We start from the raw sequence: 22,009 nt of genomic DNA, 5'->3' as shown, positions 1-22,009 counted from the left end.
TAGAGTGATTTATGAACTGAATTAGTTGTTACTTGAATTAAATTTACAGATTTATTGAAATATTTTCATTTTCAGCTGTTTATCAAATATATCATTTAAAATATTGGGGTGGGGGTTGTTCAAAACTGTTGGATTCATTTTGGAATGAAAATTAAGATTCAAATACATAAAGTGTAATGTAAGTACTGTATATACTCAAGCCTGCTTTTCATGGATATCCTAACTTTCTCTCATCTGTACCAGACTTCAGGGATAAAGCATTTCCAACACAATTAGCGTATGTCATTTTATTGAAAAGTGCAAGACCATAAATGATCAACAGCCTTAAGCTAATCATCTTTTTTTCTGATTTCCAATTTGCCTCAGTGTAATTGCAAAACAAGCTACTGTTGTTACAGAAACCTGCACTAACTTGTACCTAACAATAACTCAGCAGCTTTTCGTATGCGGCTCTATAGTAGCAAAAATATTTTTTTTATATATTAGCTACAGGAAAATAAATCTTTTTCACATGTAATAATAACCAGATTTCTAATTCGGGCTGATTATGATCATACTGAAATTATAGTTGAAGCTGCTCCATTACTCCTGCTTTGTTTTCCTGACAGTGGGACTGTCTAAATCAGGGGTTTGCAACCATAAACATTCAAACAGCCATTTGGACATGTTTCCACAGAAAGAAAAACAACAATTGGGAGCCACAAAACCTGGGTGGGCATGGCCAATTCGATGCCACTCATTCCCACCCAGGCACATGGCCCCCTAGCCAAACTTACCCAGCCACAAAACCATTCTCTCTTTTTCTCTTTATGTCTCTCTCTCCCCGTCTCTGTATTTCTCTGCCCCTCTCTCTGTATTTATCTTTCTGTATATCTCTCCTCTTCCCACTCTTTCTGTATCTATGTATCCCTCTCTCCCCCATTCTTTCTTGTCCTCTCCCTATCTCCTCCTCTCCTTCCCTCTCCTTCCCTCTCCTTCTCTCTTTGTATCTCTCTTTCTCCCTCCTCTTTTTGTATCTCTCTCTCTCTCTCTGTCTGTCCCTCTTCCTTTCTTTCCTCTTCCCCTCTTTTCTCTTCTCTCCACTGTCTCTCTCTGTCTCTCCCTCTTCCTATCTCCCTACCTTCTCCCTTTCTCCCCTTTCTCTAGGTATCATTCTGTGTGTGTGTGTCTCTCTCTGTCTCTCTCCCGCCTCTTTCTGTATTTCTCTCTCTCTCTCTCTCTCTCTCTCTCTCTCTCTCTCTCTCTCTCTCTGTGTCACACCTCTCTTTTTCTGTGTATGTGTATCTGAAAGCCGCGGCTGGGCCAAACCAGCAAGCTCTCCCCGGCTAGAAAAAACAGGGAGGCTGCATTAATTTTACATTTAAATCGGTTTCTGAAAGAAAATCTGTAAATCTACTTATACTGCTCTTTCGTTGCACTCTGTCTTGAATTCATCTCAAAAGGTTCATTCATTGGATAAATCTCTGTTCTTGTTTAATGAGTGATGCGCCGTTGTTCAAATCCAAAGAAGAAAAACTGTCCTGGATCTGATAAGGACATGGTACACATCAATGGCATTTTAAATATAATGACATTTTAAGTATTATGACCTGAAACAGAGGCAAACTTATTTAAGGTAATTCATCCTTGGATTTACAACCTTTGACATGGCAGATGATGAGATTTGCTTTCAGACTTTCAATTATCTTTCATGTCATTTTCACTATTGTGCAGTGTGCAAGTTTACCTCTACTGCGTCCTGAACAATATGGATAGATTATCTGGACTCCATTGTATCCCATTCAACTATACTTTCCATTAACCAAAATATGCCTGCTAATTTGTCAAGGGGAAAGGTCCATATTGATAAATTAAAAATCCTTATTGGTCAAAAATATTGAAAATGCTAATCAACTGTTAACTAGAAGAGCTGCAGAATTATTTAACTTCTCGTAGTCAGCAGCTGTAAATTTATTTCTTTTTAAAACTTTTGGTAGGGGTGCATGTGGTTCAGATCTGACTGAAAGTTCTGTACTTACTTAGAAGCCAAGCTAAGGTTCCTTCCAACTTCCATGCAAAGAAGTTAATTGTTTTGTTGATTCCTATTTGGAGAAAAACTGGATCTTTAATAACAACAACACAACAGAGTTGGAAGGAACCTTAGTGGTCTTCTAGTCCAACCCCCTGCTTAGGCAGGAAAGCTTACACTACTTCAGACAGGTGGTTATACAACATTTTGTTTCAGATCATTTATAATCTGAAACTTGTTCTGCTAAATTGATATATACAAAAATAATATATATCAATATATATACCAAAACAGTATATATCAGTATATATATACAGTATATATCAATATTCTGTCTGTCTCACTGTATCATCTGTCTATCATCCATCCATCCATCCATCCATCCATCCATCCATCCATCCATCCAGCCAGCCAGCCAGCCAGCCAGCCAGCCAGCCAGCCAGCCAGCCAGCCAGCCAGCCAGCCAGCCAGCCAGCCAGCCAGCCAGCCAGCCAGCCAGCCAGCCAGCCAGCCAGCCAGCAACACACTATATATACAAAAAGCACATCTTACCAAGATAACTAAATCCATCCTACCTTGATGCCTGGAGAATAGCTAGGATTTCAAGGAGTTCTGGAATGTCATTAAGGTGGAAGCCTAATTCTGCCTATGTACTAAATCTTAGTCTGAAATTGGTTCAAATAATACCTTTTTTCAGGTGCTCTGTAATTGTAATATTAAAAATATTAAAGATAGGATGATAATTGTTCAAAATTGTTGAGTCCAGGAATGGTCTCTTGAGGAGAGAGACTTTACACTTCATATGCCAAAGTGACCAACAGAACAATTTGGATGCAACTGCAAGCCACCTGGAATGCCAGAGCGCATAACTTCCCTCATTCTCAGATAATAGTATCCTGGGTTGTATTTGCTCATACTATATTTGTGTTTTGACTCTTACAGAAATGAAAATCATAATTTTTTCATAGTTATCTATTTTTAATAAATACTATATTTAGTTGATATTATAACTCATCGTGTAATTCAGCCACACTATGTAGATGCTTTTTATCTGAAGAGCATCATTATTTTTGCAATGGAAACTTTTTAAAAAGTTCATGAATTGTAACTAGCAGTTTATAGCGCAATGTATTTCATTGTTTTTAAGAATTTCCTGTTTTTAAGAACTATACTAAGATCACTAAGGTGGATATTATTATGTGTGTTTGCAATTTTCATTATCTGAAGTATGAAACTGAATCTTTCAAGAAAATGATTTAGATGCAGATCTAGTTATGTCTAAAATAAATCCAACAGATCACCTAGAAAAATGTAAACAGGTTAAATAGATTTGCATAGCTCTAGCTAAAGTACAAGAATATCTGAATCTAAGCCAAATTCCAGTTTAATGTTTCCTGCTAATTTATTTCTGTCTCATCTTTCACCCATATTTCCTTATGAGAAAATATATATAGAAAATTGGGAGTCTTTAGGGAAAAGGCAATGGGAGATGTCAGTGGTGGGTTGCTAACAGTTCACCCCGGACCAGGTGAACTGGTATTGCTGACGGTGGGAGGTTCGGCCCACCCAGCCAGATGTCATCAAAAAATGCTTTGTGCATGCACAGAAGCATTGTGCGCACATGGTCCCATTCCCAAACTGGTAGCAAAGATAAGTGAAACCCACTATTGGGAGATGTTTATATATAAAATAATGTAAACATAATTTCCCTCTCTCAAATTACCACTATGTCTAATTATTAACAATTATTAACAATATAATATTCACATAATTGTTCATGGTTTTTTTTTAATTGCATTGAGAGACTTAGACAATGTTCACTGAAAATATGTCCACAGTAATACTAGAACTTAAAATAAGTGACTGTATAAAAAGTGTCCAGAATAAAGATGGGTGTTATATCAAAGAAATAACTGGATTTACTGATAAGTAATATGGCAACAAATAAATGTTGATTCTCTAATTACTACAAATTAATTTTCAGTTTTGTTAGTAATTAAAATAATTACACTATCAATTTAATGCCAAAGAAGTGATATAAATCCAGTGTCAATTTAATGTTCATTGTACAAAATATGCGCTTTCTCAAAAATAACTGAAATACTTAAGTCACATAATTGTGGTTGCTTTTTCTTTGAAGGTGGCATTTTTAAAAATGTAAAAGAGGTAATTCTTTAAGACAATTCTGTTAGCAGAAGTGGTAATTACAGTTATAGGTAAAGCATGTTGATTATTAGATATATAATTGGTGAGAGTATGGATGTCTGAACAGAAGTTCGTGTTCCCACTTGTTGCAAAAATAAATGCACAGTTAATTCTGCTTGAATGTAGAATTTATAACATGTGGTTAAAAGTTGTTTTAAGTGTGTAAATTAAAGTTGCATAAAGTTTAAATTAAATTAATGTTTAATTGCATAAATTCTAGTTCCAGTTGGCAGTATTCTATCAATAAGAGGGATAAATAGTGGGCAGAATTGGAGAAATAAATATTGGTAAATCTAAAATCTTTCCAACAAAGTCAGTGATTTCAGACACACCCATTTGCTTTTGATTTTTTTTTTGCTATGGTTGAAAACTATATTAATATGAATATTTAGAACTGTTAATGTATGCATAGCTATAATTTAAAAACAAGTATTGAAAGTGTATACCATATTTTCCTCTCTAAAATAGGTTGATAATTAGGGTGCATCTTATACACTGAATGTAGCTTGTTCCCAGCCCTAACTAGCTGCTAACGATCTTCCCAGCTCTTACCTTGCAGGCTCTTTCATTGTTTCTTTCTGTGAAGAATGTTTTCCAAGCCCTAAGTCTTTGCAAGGTTTATTTCATTACTCTAACTTGCTCTGAATAAGTTTCTTTCTAGCCCTAACCAGGTGCTAACAATGTTCCCACCTCTTACCACTTGCAAGCTCTTTCCTTGTTAATCTCTGCCAAGAATGTATTCCAAACCCTGCCTTTTATTTTTTTTCATTCTCTTTGCTCCAAATATTTCTTTCTAGCCCTAACCAGGTGCTAATGATGTTCCCAGTTTTTACAGCTTGCAAGCTCTTTCATTGTTAATCTCTGCCAAGAATCTATTCCAAAACCTGTCTTTGTAGGGGTTTTTTCATTGCTTTACTTGCTCCAGAAATTTCTTTCCAGTCCTAACCAGGTGCTATTAATGTACCCAAGCTCTTTCATTGTTACTCTCTGTGAAGAATGTTTTCAAGCCCAAAGTCTTTGCAGGGTTTGTTTCATTACTCCAACTTACTCTGAGTAAGCTTCTTTCAGCTCTTTCACTGTTACCCTCTGCAAAGAATTATGTTTTCCAAGCCCTAAGTCTTTGCAGGGGTTTTTCCATTGCTCTACTTGCAATGTAAGGAAAGTCTGAGGAAAGTTACGCACCTGGGATCAGCTGGAGTGTGCGTTCAGATGGAGGCAGCTAGCTTTCCACCAGGTTCTTTTCTTTTAGAGAGAGAGAGAGAGAAAAGGGGGTGGGCGAATAACAAGCTTCTCCAGAGAAAGAAATGTGTATCCCATCAATTGCAATGTAAAGACAGAAAGAAAGACAGAATTACACTGCAATTGATGGGAGATACACGCCCGCCCCCTTTTCTTTCTCTCCCTCTTTAAAAGAAAAGTACCTGGTGGAAAGTTAGCTGTCCCCAGCCGAACTCACACTCCAGATGATCCCAGGTGTGTAGTCTTCATCAGATTTTCCTCAGCTGGGCTTGGCTTCCCACTCCTGGAGTTGTCATGCAGTTGCAGAGGGATTCTGGGAGTTGAAGTGCACAGTCTTAAAGCTGCCAAGTTTAAAGACACCTGAGTTAGAGGTTAGGAGTGCAAAGGTCTTCAAACCTGGCAAGTTTAAGGCTTGTAGACTTCAACTCCCATTTCTGAGCTAGCATGACTGGTGGAGGAATTCTGGGAATTGAAGTCCACAAGTCTTGAAGCTGACAAGTTTAAAGTTTGTAAAGGTGTACATGGTTTCAAAAAGTATACCTGGTTTTAAAAAGTATACATGGTTGTAAAAAGTATTCTGCTACACTGGAATTTTATTAAACAATATAATACTACACCATTTGGTTCAGAATGCTTTTTTCCTTATTTTCCCCCTCTAAAATCTAGGTGCATCTTATAAACCGAAGGTGCGTCTTATACACCGAAAAATACGGTAAATGTGTCAAACACTATCCCTTGACTAAATTAAGCTAATTTAATGTTACAGTACTCCTTTACAAAACTATTAAATGAAATTTAATAGGCAAATAAATGTTTTATAGTTATTTTATCAATGAATCAGAAATGAAATCTGTTTCATAATGATCACTGTAATAAGTTATTTTTGATAATGGCTGATTCACATTTGATCATGCAATCATTTCCTTTGAAAGCATTGCCATCAATATTTTTCAGTATTGTTCAGAAAACCTTTGATACACAATTTCAAAGAAACTTTGCCATACATTCATAACAGCATTCAATTAATATTAAGAGCTATCTTAATAAAGTCTGTCAATTTGATGATCAGCTTTATTATCAAGTAATGATAATGAATTTTCCATTTAGAAAACAGAAAATATGAATATGAGTTTAGATTAATTAACATTAACATTGGCAACCTTCAGTCTTGAAAGACTACGATATCATGCTCTGGAAAGAGTTCAAAGAACAGTATCTAGTGTGGCTAAAAAGACTATATGAGAATGGCAGTCCCTTCCACACTGAGTGTAGATCCATTCTTTCCCCTGCCTGCCCCCGGATTTTGCTGGTTCCGGGATTGCCTCTTTGCCTCAGCCTGCTGAACAAGTGGCTCCTTGAAATGGAGAAGGCAACTTTAGCTTCCAAGCTGAACAGTCAGAGGTTAATGTTTCCCATCTGTTAATGTCCATTCCCTTTACCTTTAAATCCCTCTTACAGATATCTTTTAAATTTATTTGTGTATAATTGAATAATTTTGTTATCTCATTCAATTAGTTGATCATGCATGAACCTCATTTATCTATCTATCTATCTATCTATCTATCTATCTATCTATCTATCTATCTATCTATCTATCTATCTATCTATCTACCTACCTACCTACCTACCTACCTACCTACCTAATCTATCTATCTATCTATTGGATTTGTATGCCGCCCCTCTCCGTGGAATCGGGGTGGCTAACAACAGTGATAAAAACAGCATGTAGCAATCCAATACTAAAACAACTAAAAACCCTTACAGTAGAACCCCGACTTACGAGACTAATTGGTTCCGGAAGGAGGCTCGTAAGTCAGAACGCTCGTATGACGAAACATTGTTTCCCATAGGAAACAATGTAAAGTCAATTAATCCGTGCAACAACAAAAAACCCCGCTGCCGCCGAACGCGGAAGTTAGCGTTCAGAGACAGCTGCGAAGCGGTGCGCGTGTTTTAAAATGTCAGAGCCGGCCTGGGGGGCTCGGGGGGAAGCCCCCGAGTTCCCCAGGCCGGCTCTGACGTTTTAAAACACGCGCGCTGCTTCGCAGCTCTGCTGAATCCGGAACGCTAACTTCCGCGTTCGGATTCAGCAGACAGCTGCGAAGCGGTGCGCGTGTTTTAAAATGTCAGAGCCGGCCTGGGGGGCTCGGGGGGAAGCCCCCGAGTTCCCCAGGCCGGCTCTGACGTTTTAAAACACGCGCGCTGCTTCGCAGCTCTCTGCTGAATCCGGAACGCTAACTTCCGCGTTCGGATTCAGCAGACAGCTGCGAAGCGGTGCGCGTGTTTTAAAATGTCAGAGCCGGCCTGGGGGGCTCGGGGGGAAGCCCCCGAGTTCCCCAGGCCGGCTCTGACGTTTTAAAACACGCGCGCTGCTTCGCAGCTCTCTGCTGAATCCGGAACGCTAACTTCCGCGTTCGGATTCAGCAGACAGCTGCGAAGCGGTGCGCGTGTTTTAAAATGTCAGAGCCGGCCTGGGGGGCTCGGGGGGAAGCCCCCGAGTTCCCCAGGCCGGCTCTGACGTTTTAAAACACGCGCGCTGCTTTGCAGCTCTCTGCTGAATCCGGAACGCTAACTTCCGCGTTCGGATTCATCAGACAGCTGCGAAGCGGTGCGCGTGTTTTAAAACGTCAGAGCCGGCCTGGGGAACTCGGGGGCTTCCCCCCAGCCCCCCAGCCCGGCACTGACGTTTTAAAACACGCGCACCGCTTTGCAGCTGTCTGCTGAATCCGAACGCGGAAGTTAGCGTTCCGGATTCAGCAGAGAGCTGCGAAGCGGCGCGCGTGTTTTAAAAGGTTGCAGCCGGCCTGGGGGGCTTGCCAGCACCCCTCCGAGCCCCCCAGGCCGGCTGCAACCTTTTAAAACACGCGGGATACGAGCGCCAAGGAGCTGTCTCCTGAAGCCGAAAGCGGAAGTTAGTGTTCGGCTTCAGGAGACAGCTCCTTGGCGCTCGTATCCCGAATGTGAGCTCGGGAGGCGAACAAAAATGTCGCTCCCCTCCCAGCTCTTATCTCGAGTAGCTCGTAAGTAGAGCTGCTCGTATGTCGAGGTTCCACTGTATTATAAAACCAGACATACATACAGACATACTATGCATAAATTGTAGAGGCCTAGGGGGGAAGAATATCTCAGTTCCCCCATGCCTGATGGCAGAGGTGGGTTTTAAGGAGCTTACAAAAGGCGAGGGTGGGGGCAATTTTGATCTCCGGGGGGAGTTGGTTCCAGAGGGCCGGGGCCGCCACAGAGAAGGCGTGTAATTTATTGTGTAATTTATTCTGGTGTGCCGCTAATTCAGATGGAATTCATCTGTATCTATATTCAGTTAATGTATGTGAAAATTAAACTTTTTAATTTGATTTGACTTACTTTAAAGGTGACATTTTTTGTACCCTAGGCTGCAGGAGCAATCCGTCCTCTTGTCTCTACCGTTATTGCTTCCACTCCAGAGGGGTGTTTAGACCATTCACTAGATCGTGCCAAGTACAGAGCAAGTGAAATGCCTCAGGCTTTCTCATTTGATAAAATCCATCAAGCATATCTTCAGGTAAGTATTTTGGGTTTTGTCCTCAGTATAACAGTAAGAACAACTGAATTAGTTGTTTCGTATTAAATGCTGAAAGCTTCAAGTGAGTTATTCTTTTAAATAAGAAGTTGTAGTGTTTCTTTTCCTTGGCTAGGGATTTGGCTTGTGTTTGAATATAGGTAGATTTATTTATTTATCTATCTATCTATCTATCTATCTATCTATCTATCTATCTATCTATCTATCTATCTATCTATCTATCTATCTATTGGATTTGTATGCCGCCCCTCTCCGTGGAGTCGGGGCGGCTAACAACAATGATAAAAAACAACATGTAACACTTTTCAAAGGTAGCCCCATGTAGAGAGCGTTGCAGTAATCGAACCTCGAGGTGATGCCGGCATGAGTGACTGTGAGCAATGACTCCCTGTCCAAATAGGGCCGCAACTGGTGCACCAGGCGAACCTGGGCAAACGCCCTCCTCGCCACAGCTGAAAGATCATGTTCCAATGTCAGCTGTGGATCAAGGAGGACGCCCAAGTTGCGAACCCTCTCTGTTGGGGTCAGTAGTTCCCCCCCCAGGGTAATGGATGGACAGATGGAATTGTCCTTGGGAGGCAAGACCCACAGCTACTCCGTCTTGTCTGGGTTGAGTTTGAGTTTGTTGACACCATCCAGGCCCCAACAGGATAGGTAGTCTTCTCTACTATTTCCCAAGGATATGTCTACCTGTTACCACACAATTCTTCTTAACTCCTGATGGTATACTGTTCTGATGGTGTATTGTCCTCTAGTGAACAGCATTTCATACCCGTGACTATCTACCCTGGAAACATTCAACACATTATAATCTAATTCAGGTACATATAAGACATTGAATAATGTTTCTCCTATCTCAGGTACATAGACTTTATCTTCTTCTTTAACAATAGATCGTTACCATTAGCCAAACTAACAAATGTTTGCTTAGCTAGTCTCAAACCAGAAAATGTTTGTGGATTATTAGCAATATGCTGACTCGCCCTACTATCCAACATCCAAATGTTCCTGGTGTTTTCAAATGCTGTTGCTGCCAGGGGAAACAACAATGAAGAGCCACTCCTCATGTGTTGTGTAGCCCTATGCTCTTGTGTCTTGCTGTTCCCGTTTCTCCTCTCAAGGCTGTGTCTCTGGAGATGCTCTATAGAACCATACCTGTAGCACTGCTTCACTGTGTAAACATTCTCAGCTGCTCTGCAGGCATCCTGGGATGTTACAGATGTTGGCTTGTGCTGACCATTATCTTCTCCCTTTCCTAATTGCCTCTACAACTGTTTCTGTTCTTCCTACAATGCTCAGTCAAATACGCCATGGTTAAGTCCCTTTCTTGCAAATTAGTTGCAAGAATGTCTCGAAGTGTCAAATGAATTGAGCACCACATATACTTTGTGTACCTCAGTAAAAGTCATTCCTTTTTCCTCTAATGCCAGGAATATTTTTCTCATAGCTGCAGATATGTAGACATGCTCTTTCTGAGCATCAGCTGTGCTTTATAGTCTCCTTGTCAGCAACACTTTACTGCCTGCAGTCTCTCTAACATCCATCTTTACACTCCAGGAGAGGTAGTTTATCTCATTCATCCGAGACATCAAGAAACCTCCTCCCATTACATCAATGGAAACCATGTTGTTTTTTTCTATTAGAAGTACTAACCACTAACAATGCACAACTCCTTTGATTCCAGAACAAGTTCTTACAGGGTTTCTTTTCTTTCTGGTTTCTCTAGTTACTACGGCCTTCTCTCTGGACTGGGCCCATAACCTGTCAGATGTACTGTATACGGTGACTATTTTAAGACAACCCAGGAGCAAAATAGTTTGTCTTTCAAATTGTGATTTATCTACAAAGAATATACATACATCTACTAGACAAAGTCAGGCAATCAATCATCATCTATAGCACACAAGCACATACTGAGAAAGAGAGAGAGGGGGGGGGGAGAGACTCACAGTTTCTCTCTTATATAGACAGCTTCTTAAAGTGATAATCCTGCTGATTCATTCTCATTGCATCACATTTTAGTTTACAGCCGTACAGCAGCTGGTCAGCTATTAAATCATCATTACTCTGACAGTGTAAATTGCTCATGGTGAATAATTTGTTCCAGAACTTTAAAATTTTTTAGTGAAGATAATATTATTCTAACAATATGCCTCAAAAATCAAACATGTCTTACTCATTCCCTTCCAAACAAGAGCTCAATAGCAAAAACTGGAAAGAAAAACTGGGTGGACTTGTACACAGTGTGTTTATATGTCTTAGAGCAGCGGTTCTCAACCTGTAGGTCCTGACTCCTTTGGGGGTCGAACGACCCTTTCATAGGGTTGCCTAAGACCATTGGAAAACACATATTTCCGATGGTCTTAGGAACTAAGACACTTCTTCTCTATCTGTCTCCAGGGAGGTTCACCCACATGCAAAGAGACTAATGCAAAATAATAATAATAGTCTGTACCATGGGAACGTCTGAGCATGTACAGAAGCCAAATTTTGGGCACTGCACATGTGTTGCCATCTTGTTTTTGGCTTTTTTGCAATTTCTTTTAAAATTAATCACTGCGCATGTATGAGTATGCAAAGAGGATGCGCGCCTATGAGGTGTTGCCATGCAGTGCAGGAGGAAGCAAATTGGTAGTGAGGGTAAGCTGGAACTCAACCCGGAGTTTCCTAATAATTTTATTATTTTATGGTTGGAGAGGATCGCCACAACAGGAGGAACTGTATTAAAAGGTCTCAGCATTAGGAAGGTTGGGAACCACTGCTTTAGAAAGAAAAAGGAACTGATGGCTCCTTCTGTAATGTACTGAACAGAACTGTATTAATTCCAGATATATATTACTATCACAAATGGAAAAGATAACAGACTTTGAATTATTAGTGAAATTCCAACCCATTTCTACCCAAATTGATATTAAGTTTACAAGTTTGGTAATTGGCATATCGGAGATCCATAGAGATCTTAAATCATGGAAATGTTGAAGAGAATTATTGCTATTTGTCTAGAATTAAGACCTGAGACAAAATGATCAATTCCATGATAAAAAAGTAATTACAATCAAAACTACTTAAAGTAGTTAAATTCAGCAGAAATAATTAAAAAATAATTAACTTATCATTGGATGATATGTAGCGGAAACCTTTTTAAAAAAGGTTGCCTTCAGGAATGCTTCTCATTGCCAATTGATTTTAAAGTAAGATAATGTATACTCACAGATTAAGAGCAAGATGGAATTCCTCAGAGACTTTCCCCTATAATTTTTAATTTATAAAATCTAATATAAGAGATCATCTTTAAAGCTTTCACTTTTATTTAACTGAAACACAATGGATAAATTATAATTTATCCATATCTTTCTTTATAAGTACTCCAATTATGGAAATGCTTTCATTTAGTACATACACTTGCAAAAACTAAGTCATTAACATTATTTATTTTATTTTATTTTAACATTACATTTATGTATATATTTTAAGGGAGATTTTAATGGTTGTTAAGCAATTAGTCATTAAGTTGCATTTGTATCCTGATACGTTGAGACATTATATTATTAAATATTTGACTTAAGCAAAGTTATAGTTGTGAAGCAAAAAGAGGAGGTTGGATTTCAAAATGATAGCTCAGCAATTAAAATTGTTACCATTATAATAGGGAACATTTAAGTGTACATACACAGAGTTAAAAACTGCTGTATGATTCTAAAAAATATTTGAAAAACTACAGAATTTACCTTTTTTTCCAAGAAGGGTGAAGATATTGTGTTTGTAGCAACATTCTTAAAAGATTAACGAAACATTTACATACAATCTATTCTGTATATCCGTTGAAGATCCCATGCCATATTTTAAATGATATATTTTATTTTAAAAATATTCTATAATTTGGTTGGTTTTTTTTTCTCCAGTGCAGTGACTATGATCTGGATTATGGAACAGAATGTTTACATCTAGCTCTAAAATATAGTAAAATAAATGCTAAACTCATTGAAGGACCCCCTGATCTATGGAAAGTAAGGACATTGCTGTTGCTGCTTATTAATAGTGAAACATTTTCTCATGATACTGACTTTTTTTACAGGGTGTTAATGTCTAGGTGTTAATAGCATTAATTATAATAAAAACATTTTGCCATCTTACTAAATTTAATACATTGATTATGTTGTTTAATAAATAATGCTTATATTTAATAAAATATTTCAGTAGAAGACCATCAGTAGTAACATTTAAACATCTTGAAAGAGAAAGCATAGAGAAGAGTGGAAAATATTCTGGAAATATCAAACATGGCAGGTAGAAAAGATAATAGATCAAAAATATCACACAGCGGATGGGTTGGATCTTTATCCTTCTGGTTTGAGGGATAACAACAAGAAAAATTTCTTTATATTTTAATCTATGCAATATCAACTTTGCAATATCAACTTTGGAGTTCATATAAAAATGCACATTATAAGAAATTATAATTTTCTGGAGCAGTTATCAGACAATATTTCATAGATTATAAACTACACATAAATTCATGGCCTGCGAGGTTAGCTTTCATGTTTCTTTTAATTATATATCTGATTTGGAAGAAGAAAGGAAATGAATTACAGTTCCGTGACCAGGTTCTTAAGTAAAAAAGTTCTTAAGTAGAAGCAATTTTTCCCATAGGAATCAATGTAAAAGCAGATAATGCGTGCAAATCCATTAGGAAAGAAACAAAAGCTCGGAATTTGGGTGGGAGGAGGAGGAAGAAGAAGAGGAGAACAGGCGCTGATGAAGGAAGAAGGTGAGGTGAGGGGAATCAAAAAGGTCAAAAACATTAAGACTTTAAAAAAAGAAAGAGGGATGGAGAGGAGGAGTACGCGCCTCCAATACACCTGGCACGAGGCTGCCTACCATACACTGCGCCAGAGAGAGAAACCCAGGCCGGCGAGATGGAGGAACCTCCCGCTCCTTTGACCGAAAGGCTGCTGCTGCTGCTGCTACCTGCTGCCTCTTCCTTCCCATGTTGAAGGGCTCCCCTCTCGCTCACTCGCTTTGTAACCAGTGCCTTTCCTTCACTGTGGTGACTCCTTGGTTTGGCTGAAGCCGAGTTGATCTGGCCGGGGCGAAGCGCTCCCTTTTGCCTTTTCATGCTCAAACGCTCCATGAGGCAACCTTCCGCCAGGTGTGAGAGGCAGCGCGAGGGAGTCACCACAGCAAAGTGGTTTATTCCCTCTACAAGCGCCCAGAGACAAGGAAAATGCTTTGTTCGCTCTGGACTGCCAAAGCCTCCTTAAGGCTCTTCTGGCAGTCCAGAAAAGCCCAAGATGGTCGGGATTAAAGGGGGAATGGCAGGAAACTGGCCAGGCCTTTGTGCCACTCTCAAATTTCCTGGGAAATTTTTCTGGGCTCGGGTTCTTAAGTAGATAATCGTTCTTAAGTAGAGGCAAAAAAATCTTGAACATCCGGTTCTTATCTAGAAATGTTCTTAAGTAGAGGCATTATTAAGTAGAGGTTTCACTGTATAGTCTTTAGGAGTTCCATTAGAGAAAGGGGATAGTTTCCTAGTCTCACTACTCGAATATTGCTGCTATAGCTGCAAATAAGAAAAGTAATTACACTTTTTCCCCCCCCTCTGCTGATGATTGGACAGTTCAACTAAACATGTAGTATTGGCATTTGATTGGCAAAAATAGGAAAATAGGAAAATAATCGTTATCATGCATTGTGCATCCAGTTTGGCAGGAGAAAAAAAGCAAGATTGGTAGAATGGCCTTTTCATTCTTGTTAAGCTATTTGGTTAAATATTATAGTTGAAAGAATTACTAACATGAACTTTCAAATCCACTGGTCTACAGCGAGTACTACTGTATATTAATTGTCCCATTTTATAAATTTATATTGAATTGGTTTTATTGGCCTTTCTATTAAAGGAAAAAAATGTTGAAAACCTAAACACTTGTAGATGATATTACCGGCAAAGCAAATTATGCCACTTCAGCTCCCCAAAAGAACACACAATTAATAACTAAATTCCATAGGCAAATTACATTACAGACGCAATAGAACTGGGGTTATGTGGGGTACATCTTGGCTCATATATAAACCTTAAATTAAGGTTATGAAGCTTCAGTTGAATTTCCTAGAATTTTGTTCAGTAGCCCTGAATGCAGCACCCAATAAGGCAGTCTTCAGGCTTGAATTTAATGTGTCAAGTATTAAGACCTAAGTTTGCTCCTTAGTTCTAATCTGAGGACTTAAGAGTAATATTTAACAGTACTGGATGGCTGCCTCTGCTGTGGTCAGATAGCAATCAAATCTCATTGGCGCACATCTATATAGGGCATTCTTTCCACCTTTTAGATTGCATTTTTAACTCTGTTTTTATTATGTCCTTTTACTTTTTACTCTGTTTTAATTTTGCTTTTATTTATGTCTCTTTTATAGTGTCCTTTTTGTGATGTCCTAAGACATGTTATGATCCTCCCATTGTCATTAAATTTGAAATAATACTAATTAAGTATAAATTTCAGATATATATCTGTTACTGAATGAATTATAATTACTTTATTAATTGTAAATTATAACAAATAGTATTATTAAATGAAATACGTACTTCTTTACAAGGTATTAAAATTAATATTCAATAGATTTTAAATGCTGCAAAATCTTAAATCTTTTAGAAATATAAGATTAATAAATTCTTGGAGGTGTTTACTTATACTATAAACAGTTGCTTTTGGACACTTTTCTGTTGCAGTTATAAATTAATATATTGATTGCTACAGAAAATCTTATTTATCCTTTAGGTAACTTACAAGTGGGATCTTTTTGCAGCTGATTGTTTAATCAAAGGTATGTGCTTTTCCTTGTTTCTGCAATTTACATATTTTCTTCTAGGCATTGGACACAGTCACCAATTCTTTTTTGTAATCTTATCATTCTTTCTACCCAAGACTGCTTTATAAATAAGGAGAGACATTCCTGCCTATAAAAAGAACACTAGTTAGGAATAAAATATTTCTATAATTATATTTGGTAAGTCTAAAAATATACTAATCACTGAGGGTTGTTGTAGAATGTAAGTTTTGCTTAATATGTTACATCAGTGGGAAATGGTCAGTGAGCGTGAATAGCTGTTGAATGATAGTTATTCATTCATTCATTCATTCATTCATTCATTCATTCATTCATTCACAGAAATACCTGAAACATGAATTGTTCAATATCAGAATATTGAAAGCGCTTGGTAGTTTTAGGATGCTGAACTCTTGCAGGCAGAGCAGGTGGGATTTGTGTGTATGTGTATGTGTGTGAGTGAGTGAGGAATTGATGTATTAACTACAGTACTCCCTCCTGCCTTGGAGACTTCTTGTAGTCAGTTAATTTGTTTTTCAACATTTCCATTGTGTAGGCAAGCAGCCTTTCCAGTTCCAGAGTCATAATAGCTCATTCTTAAGCAGTCAAAAAGACAGCCCTAGGAACAATGTGGGCATTAATGTCCCTTGCTTGTGAACCCCATTGGTCTATCTTCAAGACTTGTCTTAAAGCTGTCTAGTTTGAAGACCCCTGAGTTAGAGGTTAGGAATGCAAGGGTCTTCAAATCTGGCAAGTTTAAGGTTTGTGGACTTCAATTTCCATTTCTGAGCTAGCATGACTGGTGGAGGAATTCTGGGAATTGAAGCTCACAAATCTTGAAGCTGTCAAGTTTGAAGTTTGTAAAAAGTGTACATGGTTTTAAAAAGTATACATGCTTGTAAAAAGTATTCTGCTACACTGATGATATTTTATTAAACAATATAATACTACACCATTTGGTTCAAAATACTTTTTTCCTTGTTTTCCTCCTCTAAAATCTAGGTGCATCTTATACATGGGTGTGTCTTATACAGCGAAAAATACGGTAATTCTACATTAACTTGAACTATATTATATATTATATGTAGTTCTATATTGTGTATATAGAACTATATATCAACTATATTATTGAAAAGCATATATTAATTATTCATATGAAAGATACATATGGTAATTAGTTTCCTTTAAGATTAGTCAATGTAGTAAATGCTATGTGTTTCTGGGATCAAATTATCTATCTAGTTTTGAATTTGCTAGATAATTACATGTGCTTTATGGTCATCATTCAACAATGAAATTTTTAGTCACTAAAGAAGTCTATTGATTGAATCATATTAAATCTGGATCCAAACTGAATATTCATTGATAACGATGGATCTCACATATTAATGATAATGTTTTATATTATAGACAAATTAAAATGAGAATATGTATCAAATCTTTTGCATAAGCAAAAATAATTGGCTGTTGTAATAAGTATGAAAAATAATAAGGTTGCAATCTACTGTATTTTTTGGAGTATGAGATGCACCGGAATATAAGATGCACCTTAATTTGAGGGAAGGAAAACAAGAAAAAAAAGAATTCTGCCTACCAGCATCAGGATTAGGGGGTCTTCTCTTCCACTCGGAGTTTGATAACGAGCAGACAGATCTTTTTATCTGTTCTAACAATAAAAATAAATTTTGCTTTCTAAAATTACAGAAATGTGAAGTGAATAAGAAATTACAAGTAGTCATATATGATTGTATAATCTTCTGTGTTTTTGTATTATTAATAAAACATATTAATAGCAGCTGTTTTCCAGAATCCACAATCTCAGGTTTCTGCTATGGAAGTGGTCAATTTTCTTGTATAAGGTGACTAACTGAATTTCCCAATAAAAGCTTCCTTTCCTTAAAGCGCATATTCTTCAAATCTTTAATCAGACTTTCTGTTTTATTATGAATCTGTTCACATTTTTCCCCCTGCAAAAATTGGGATGGAATTTAATTGGAGTGGGTGGGATGGGGTATGATTTTCATGGAGGAAGAATACAGACTTGGCTCCACTCCCTAAATGTCCCAATCTTCTTATCTATAGTCGTAGACATTGAAAGCTGAGCTTTCATTTTCCCATAAAAGAACCACAGTGGTGCAGTGGTTAGAGTGTAGAACTGCAGGCTACTTCTGCTGACTTCTGGCTGCCTGCAATTTGACAGCTCGAATCTCACCAGGCTCAAGGTTGATTCAGCCTTCTATCCTTCCTATCTAGCCGCCCCGAGTCTGCGGAGAGGGGCGGCATACAAATCTGATTAAACTTAAACTTAAACTTAAACTTCCGAGGTCAGTAAAATGAGGACCTGGATTGTTGGGGGTAACATGCTGACTCTGTAAACCGCTTAGAGAGGGCTCTAAAGCACCACGAAATGGTACATAAGTCTAAGTGCTATTGCCATTTCTTGCAGCAAGGCTCAATAGGCAGCATGTCAATCCTCCTGGACCTGCCATTTCATAAACATACTATCATCCTTTCCAGCAAGCCCCTGCGCCTTTGCTGCCTTGGTCGGAGCCTGCTCCCAGAGGCAGCCCAGGGAATTGCATTGAAAGCCTTTAAAACAAAAGAGTTTCAAGATGGCAGATCCCCCTCTCCAATTGCAGAAAGGGTGCCTAAAACATGAATATCATAGAGGAAAGAGATTCCAGCTAGTAGATTCCCCTCTGTTTTTGGAGAGGGGGAATCTTCCAGCTGGAAACGGTTTCCTCTGTGATCCTAGCATTTCAGGCACCTTTTTTGCAACCGGAGAGGGGGAATCTGGTGCCTGAAACATGAGACACATAGAGGAAAGAGTTTCCAGCTACCAGATTTTCCTCCATTTTTGGAGAGGGGGAATCTGTCAACTGGAAACACTTCTCTCTACAATCCTTACATTTCAGGCACCATTTTTGCAATTGGAGAGGGGGATCTGCCATCTGAAAATGCTTTCATTTAAAAGGCTTTCAATGCCATTCCCTGGGCTGCTTTAGGAATCAGACTCTAACCAAGGCAGCAAAGGTGCAGGGGCTTGCTGCAAAGTCCGGTAGCATGTTTACGAAATGGCAGGTCCAGGAGGACTGGTGTGCTGTCTCTCTATTGGGCCTTTTTGAGAGGAATCTCGGCTTTCAACGCACTGGGATGCTTCGAGAATCAGACTCCGTGTGGAAGTGAGGATTCCCGTCACCTGGAACCACCTGTAGATGCAACGCACGAAGTGTGTGAATGGGGCTACATTTGGAGTATAAGATGCATCCAGATTTTCACCCTTTTTTGGGGGGGGAAAGTGCATCCTAAACTATGATAGATATGGTATTTTGAAACTTCAGCTGGAACATAACAAGGAAAAGTGAAGAATATGTTGATATTTGCTTTAGCACTCACTTGTCTTAATTATAAATCGCTCGTAAATGGCATAATGGGGTGGATGGATGCATGCAAGTGCTTTTTGGGAATGGTTGTTTGCTTATTTCAAATGGTTTTTTGTGTGTGTTTTCAATTGTTCCTTAAGATTTCTACTGTTATATGGATGCCTATATATTTGTTAAATGAATATTACAACTAAATATTAAACAGAACGCTTGCATAGATATTTTTACAGGAATTTAAAATAATAGCTTATAATTTATCCTATTAATCTTTAAAGTAATTGATCAAGTCAACTGGAGATAGATGACCTAAAATAATTTAGAACAGATTAATGTATCACTTATTTTTAATTATTTGAGTTCTATTTAATACTTTTGATTACAAATGTAATCCTATCTATGCAAATATAAAATAAGTTTCAAATGCTTCAGGAAAAAAAAAAATCAAGTTTTTTTCCTGTAGGCAGAATAAACAGTTGATAATACATTCCATTCTATTAAACTGAACACTGATGTAGGTAAGAAAAACAAACAGTTTTATATATGACGATTTGGAGAGTTGGATAATGAAACATTTGCAAGCAAACAACCAAGTTCAGAGAACGCTAAGGACACCACACGCATACACAATAATAATCATGCATTTTTTAGATTTTGTATTTCTTTTAAAATGTTGATTGTAAAATAATAGAATACTTATTTAATAAAAATAAGTCTTAATGCACTTAAAATAAAGCAGGTAGCAACTTGCTGGATGTGTAGACAATGTGGCGCATGTCTCTCCTTTTCTTATATTATTAGTCTGCAAATAGGGAAACCTCATCCTGCAGTTAGAATGACTCATTTATAAAAGTAGTTAGAACCTGGATAGCATAAAAACATCCTGAAAGAATCTGTTTAAGGATTTCTTGCCTCAGGCTAACTATATCTTTGAAGCTCTAGTTGAAACATGTAAGCTTAAAGATTTCAGTCTGCCTTTAAGGTAGTCCCTAAAATGCATATTTAAAATTAGGCGAATAATTAATATTTTTGGAACTCTGATCAAATTCTTATGATGATATGACTTCCTGAATTCCAGTTTCAGCTTACCTTTTTTAAAATCAAGCACTAAGTCTTATGTTCACAAGGGAATTGCCAGCAGGCACTACATAACTTTGTATGTCCTGCTTGGACTTGTCACTTCGTCAGCATTTTTCTATGTAGCAAAATGATGATGCTTAAAATAAACATGCTCCTTTTACATTAATGTTATCTGTAGTTGTTCCTAGTCCCAATTACTGTGTTTTAACTTAATAATTTAGAAGATGATTATCCAGAGGTTCAGATAGCACCTTAATTAATAAATTACTTATCAAAGGAAGATTTATGCATTTATTTTGATTCTAAAACTTTTGGGTGGTAGGAAGACTTTATTAATAGTTATTATTCACACATAGCATAATTCAGGATAATCATTGGACAGCTAGTAGAATTTCTGTTTACAAAAACTTAAAAATGAGTGGTATTTGAATGATTGAATAAGTATAATATTGTGTGTTAAATAAAGCAACTGAATTCCTTATTTTTATCTGCAACTGGATGCACACAAAAGAAAAACCAACAACTTTATTGTACTCTTTTAACTCATTTATATCTTACTATATAAAAATAGGTTTTTTTTAAAAAAAATGTCCACTACAAAATAAGGTTATAGAATCTCTTTAATGTGGAAGTGAATAACCAATTGAACTTAGCGAAATACAAAGCTGTCTTGTGAATATCCAGGAGTAGCAGCCAGTTTTATGAATGAAAGACAAATAGTCATACCCAGAACAGATATTATTTTGACTCCTGGAACTGTTTTGTACAATTTATCATGAACAATCTGTAATATATTTCCATTATAAAAATTCAGAAGATTAGCCAAGATTTTAAGCCTGGAAATGTCATTAATATTAATGGTTGTCATAAACAACATTCTGTTTTCTATATATACTGTAATTTTATAGACTAAACGAAACTGGAAATGAGTAAAGAAAATTAATCTTCCCCATCTTTTTGTTCTTCTTTGTTTTTTAAAAATTGTCTTTGCCAGACACTATATCACAGGAAGTTTGCATTATTACTGACATAAAGGAAGATGCAGTACAAGTGGGATTTCTCCTTAATGAAAAAATGAAGAATCATGTGAAAGTGAGTATTCTCAGCAACATGTAAAGACATATAAAAGTTGCTGTTGGCCAATAACTTTCTGTGTTCAACATGTTTATCACCTCCTCTATTAGGTTTTATCATGGTTAAAATTTCACAGGTTTTCTGTAATATTTCTTACATTCCTTTTGGGTGGTTATATACATTTGTTTAATAAAGAATTAAATATTGGTCAGAAAACAGTCTGTAAAATGATGATATTATAGTGATAGTGATATTTTATTTTTCCTAACTAATACTCTGGATTCTTCATTAAACAATTTGCATGTCAGTTGAGGCATGCAGTTTTAGCAATTCATTACTAACAAGTTTTAATAGGGAATTTATTAAACAATTTCTATTTCTTTTTTCAGCATGTTAAAAATGTAGCAGTCACCCTTCATAAAAATGATAATCTACAAAATATTTTGCTAGGACAGTACTACAACTTTATTTGCATAAAAGTAAGTATTACAGAAAGTAAATAATAGTTTATGGAGAAGACCACTTACATAATTTTAAAAATAATATTTTAGCCACATAGTATTAGTTAAATGTTTCTTCTACTTTTATACCACCATATATGTGGTAAAAATCAGCTGTATTGATCATTTTGGAAATATTTTG

The 22,009-nt window shown here is 37.2% G+C and overlaps 1 protein-coding gene across 1 annotated transcript in view; it reads left to right on the top strand.

Moving 5' to 3' along the window:
* Positions 1-22,009, top strand: part of CRPPA (CDP-L-ribitol pyrophosphorylase A) — a 49,445-nt gene that overhangs the window by 12,507 nt on the left and 14,929 nt on the right. The window contains exons 3-7 of the mRNA XM_070767320.1: positions 8,844-8,993; positions 12,914-13,018; positions 15,785-15,830; positions 21,288-21,385; positions 21,757-21,846. Coding sequence (XP_070623421.1) covers positions 8,844-8,993; positions 12,914-13,018; positions 15,785-15,830; positions 21,288-21,385; positions 21,757-21,846 — 489 coding nt within the window. The remainder of the gene's footprint in view (positions 1-8,843; positions 8,994-12,913; positions 13,019-15,784; positions 15,831-21,287; positions 21,386-21,756; positions 21,847-22,009) is intronic.

Source organism: Erythrolamprus reginae, chromosome Z (genome assembly GCF_031021105.1).
Source record: "Erythrolamprus reginae isolate rEryReg1 chromosome Z, rEryReg1.hap1, whole genome shotgun sequence".
NCBI classification, from domain to species: domain Eukaryota; kingdom Metazoa; phylum Chordata; class Lepidosauria; order Squamata; family Dipsadidae; genus Erythrolamprus; species Erythrolamprus reginae.
This window is presented reverse-complemented; position numbering and strand designations above follow the sequence as displayed.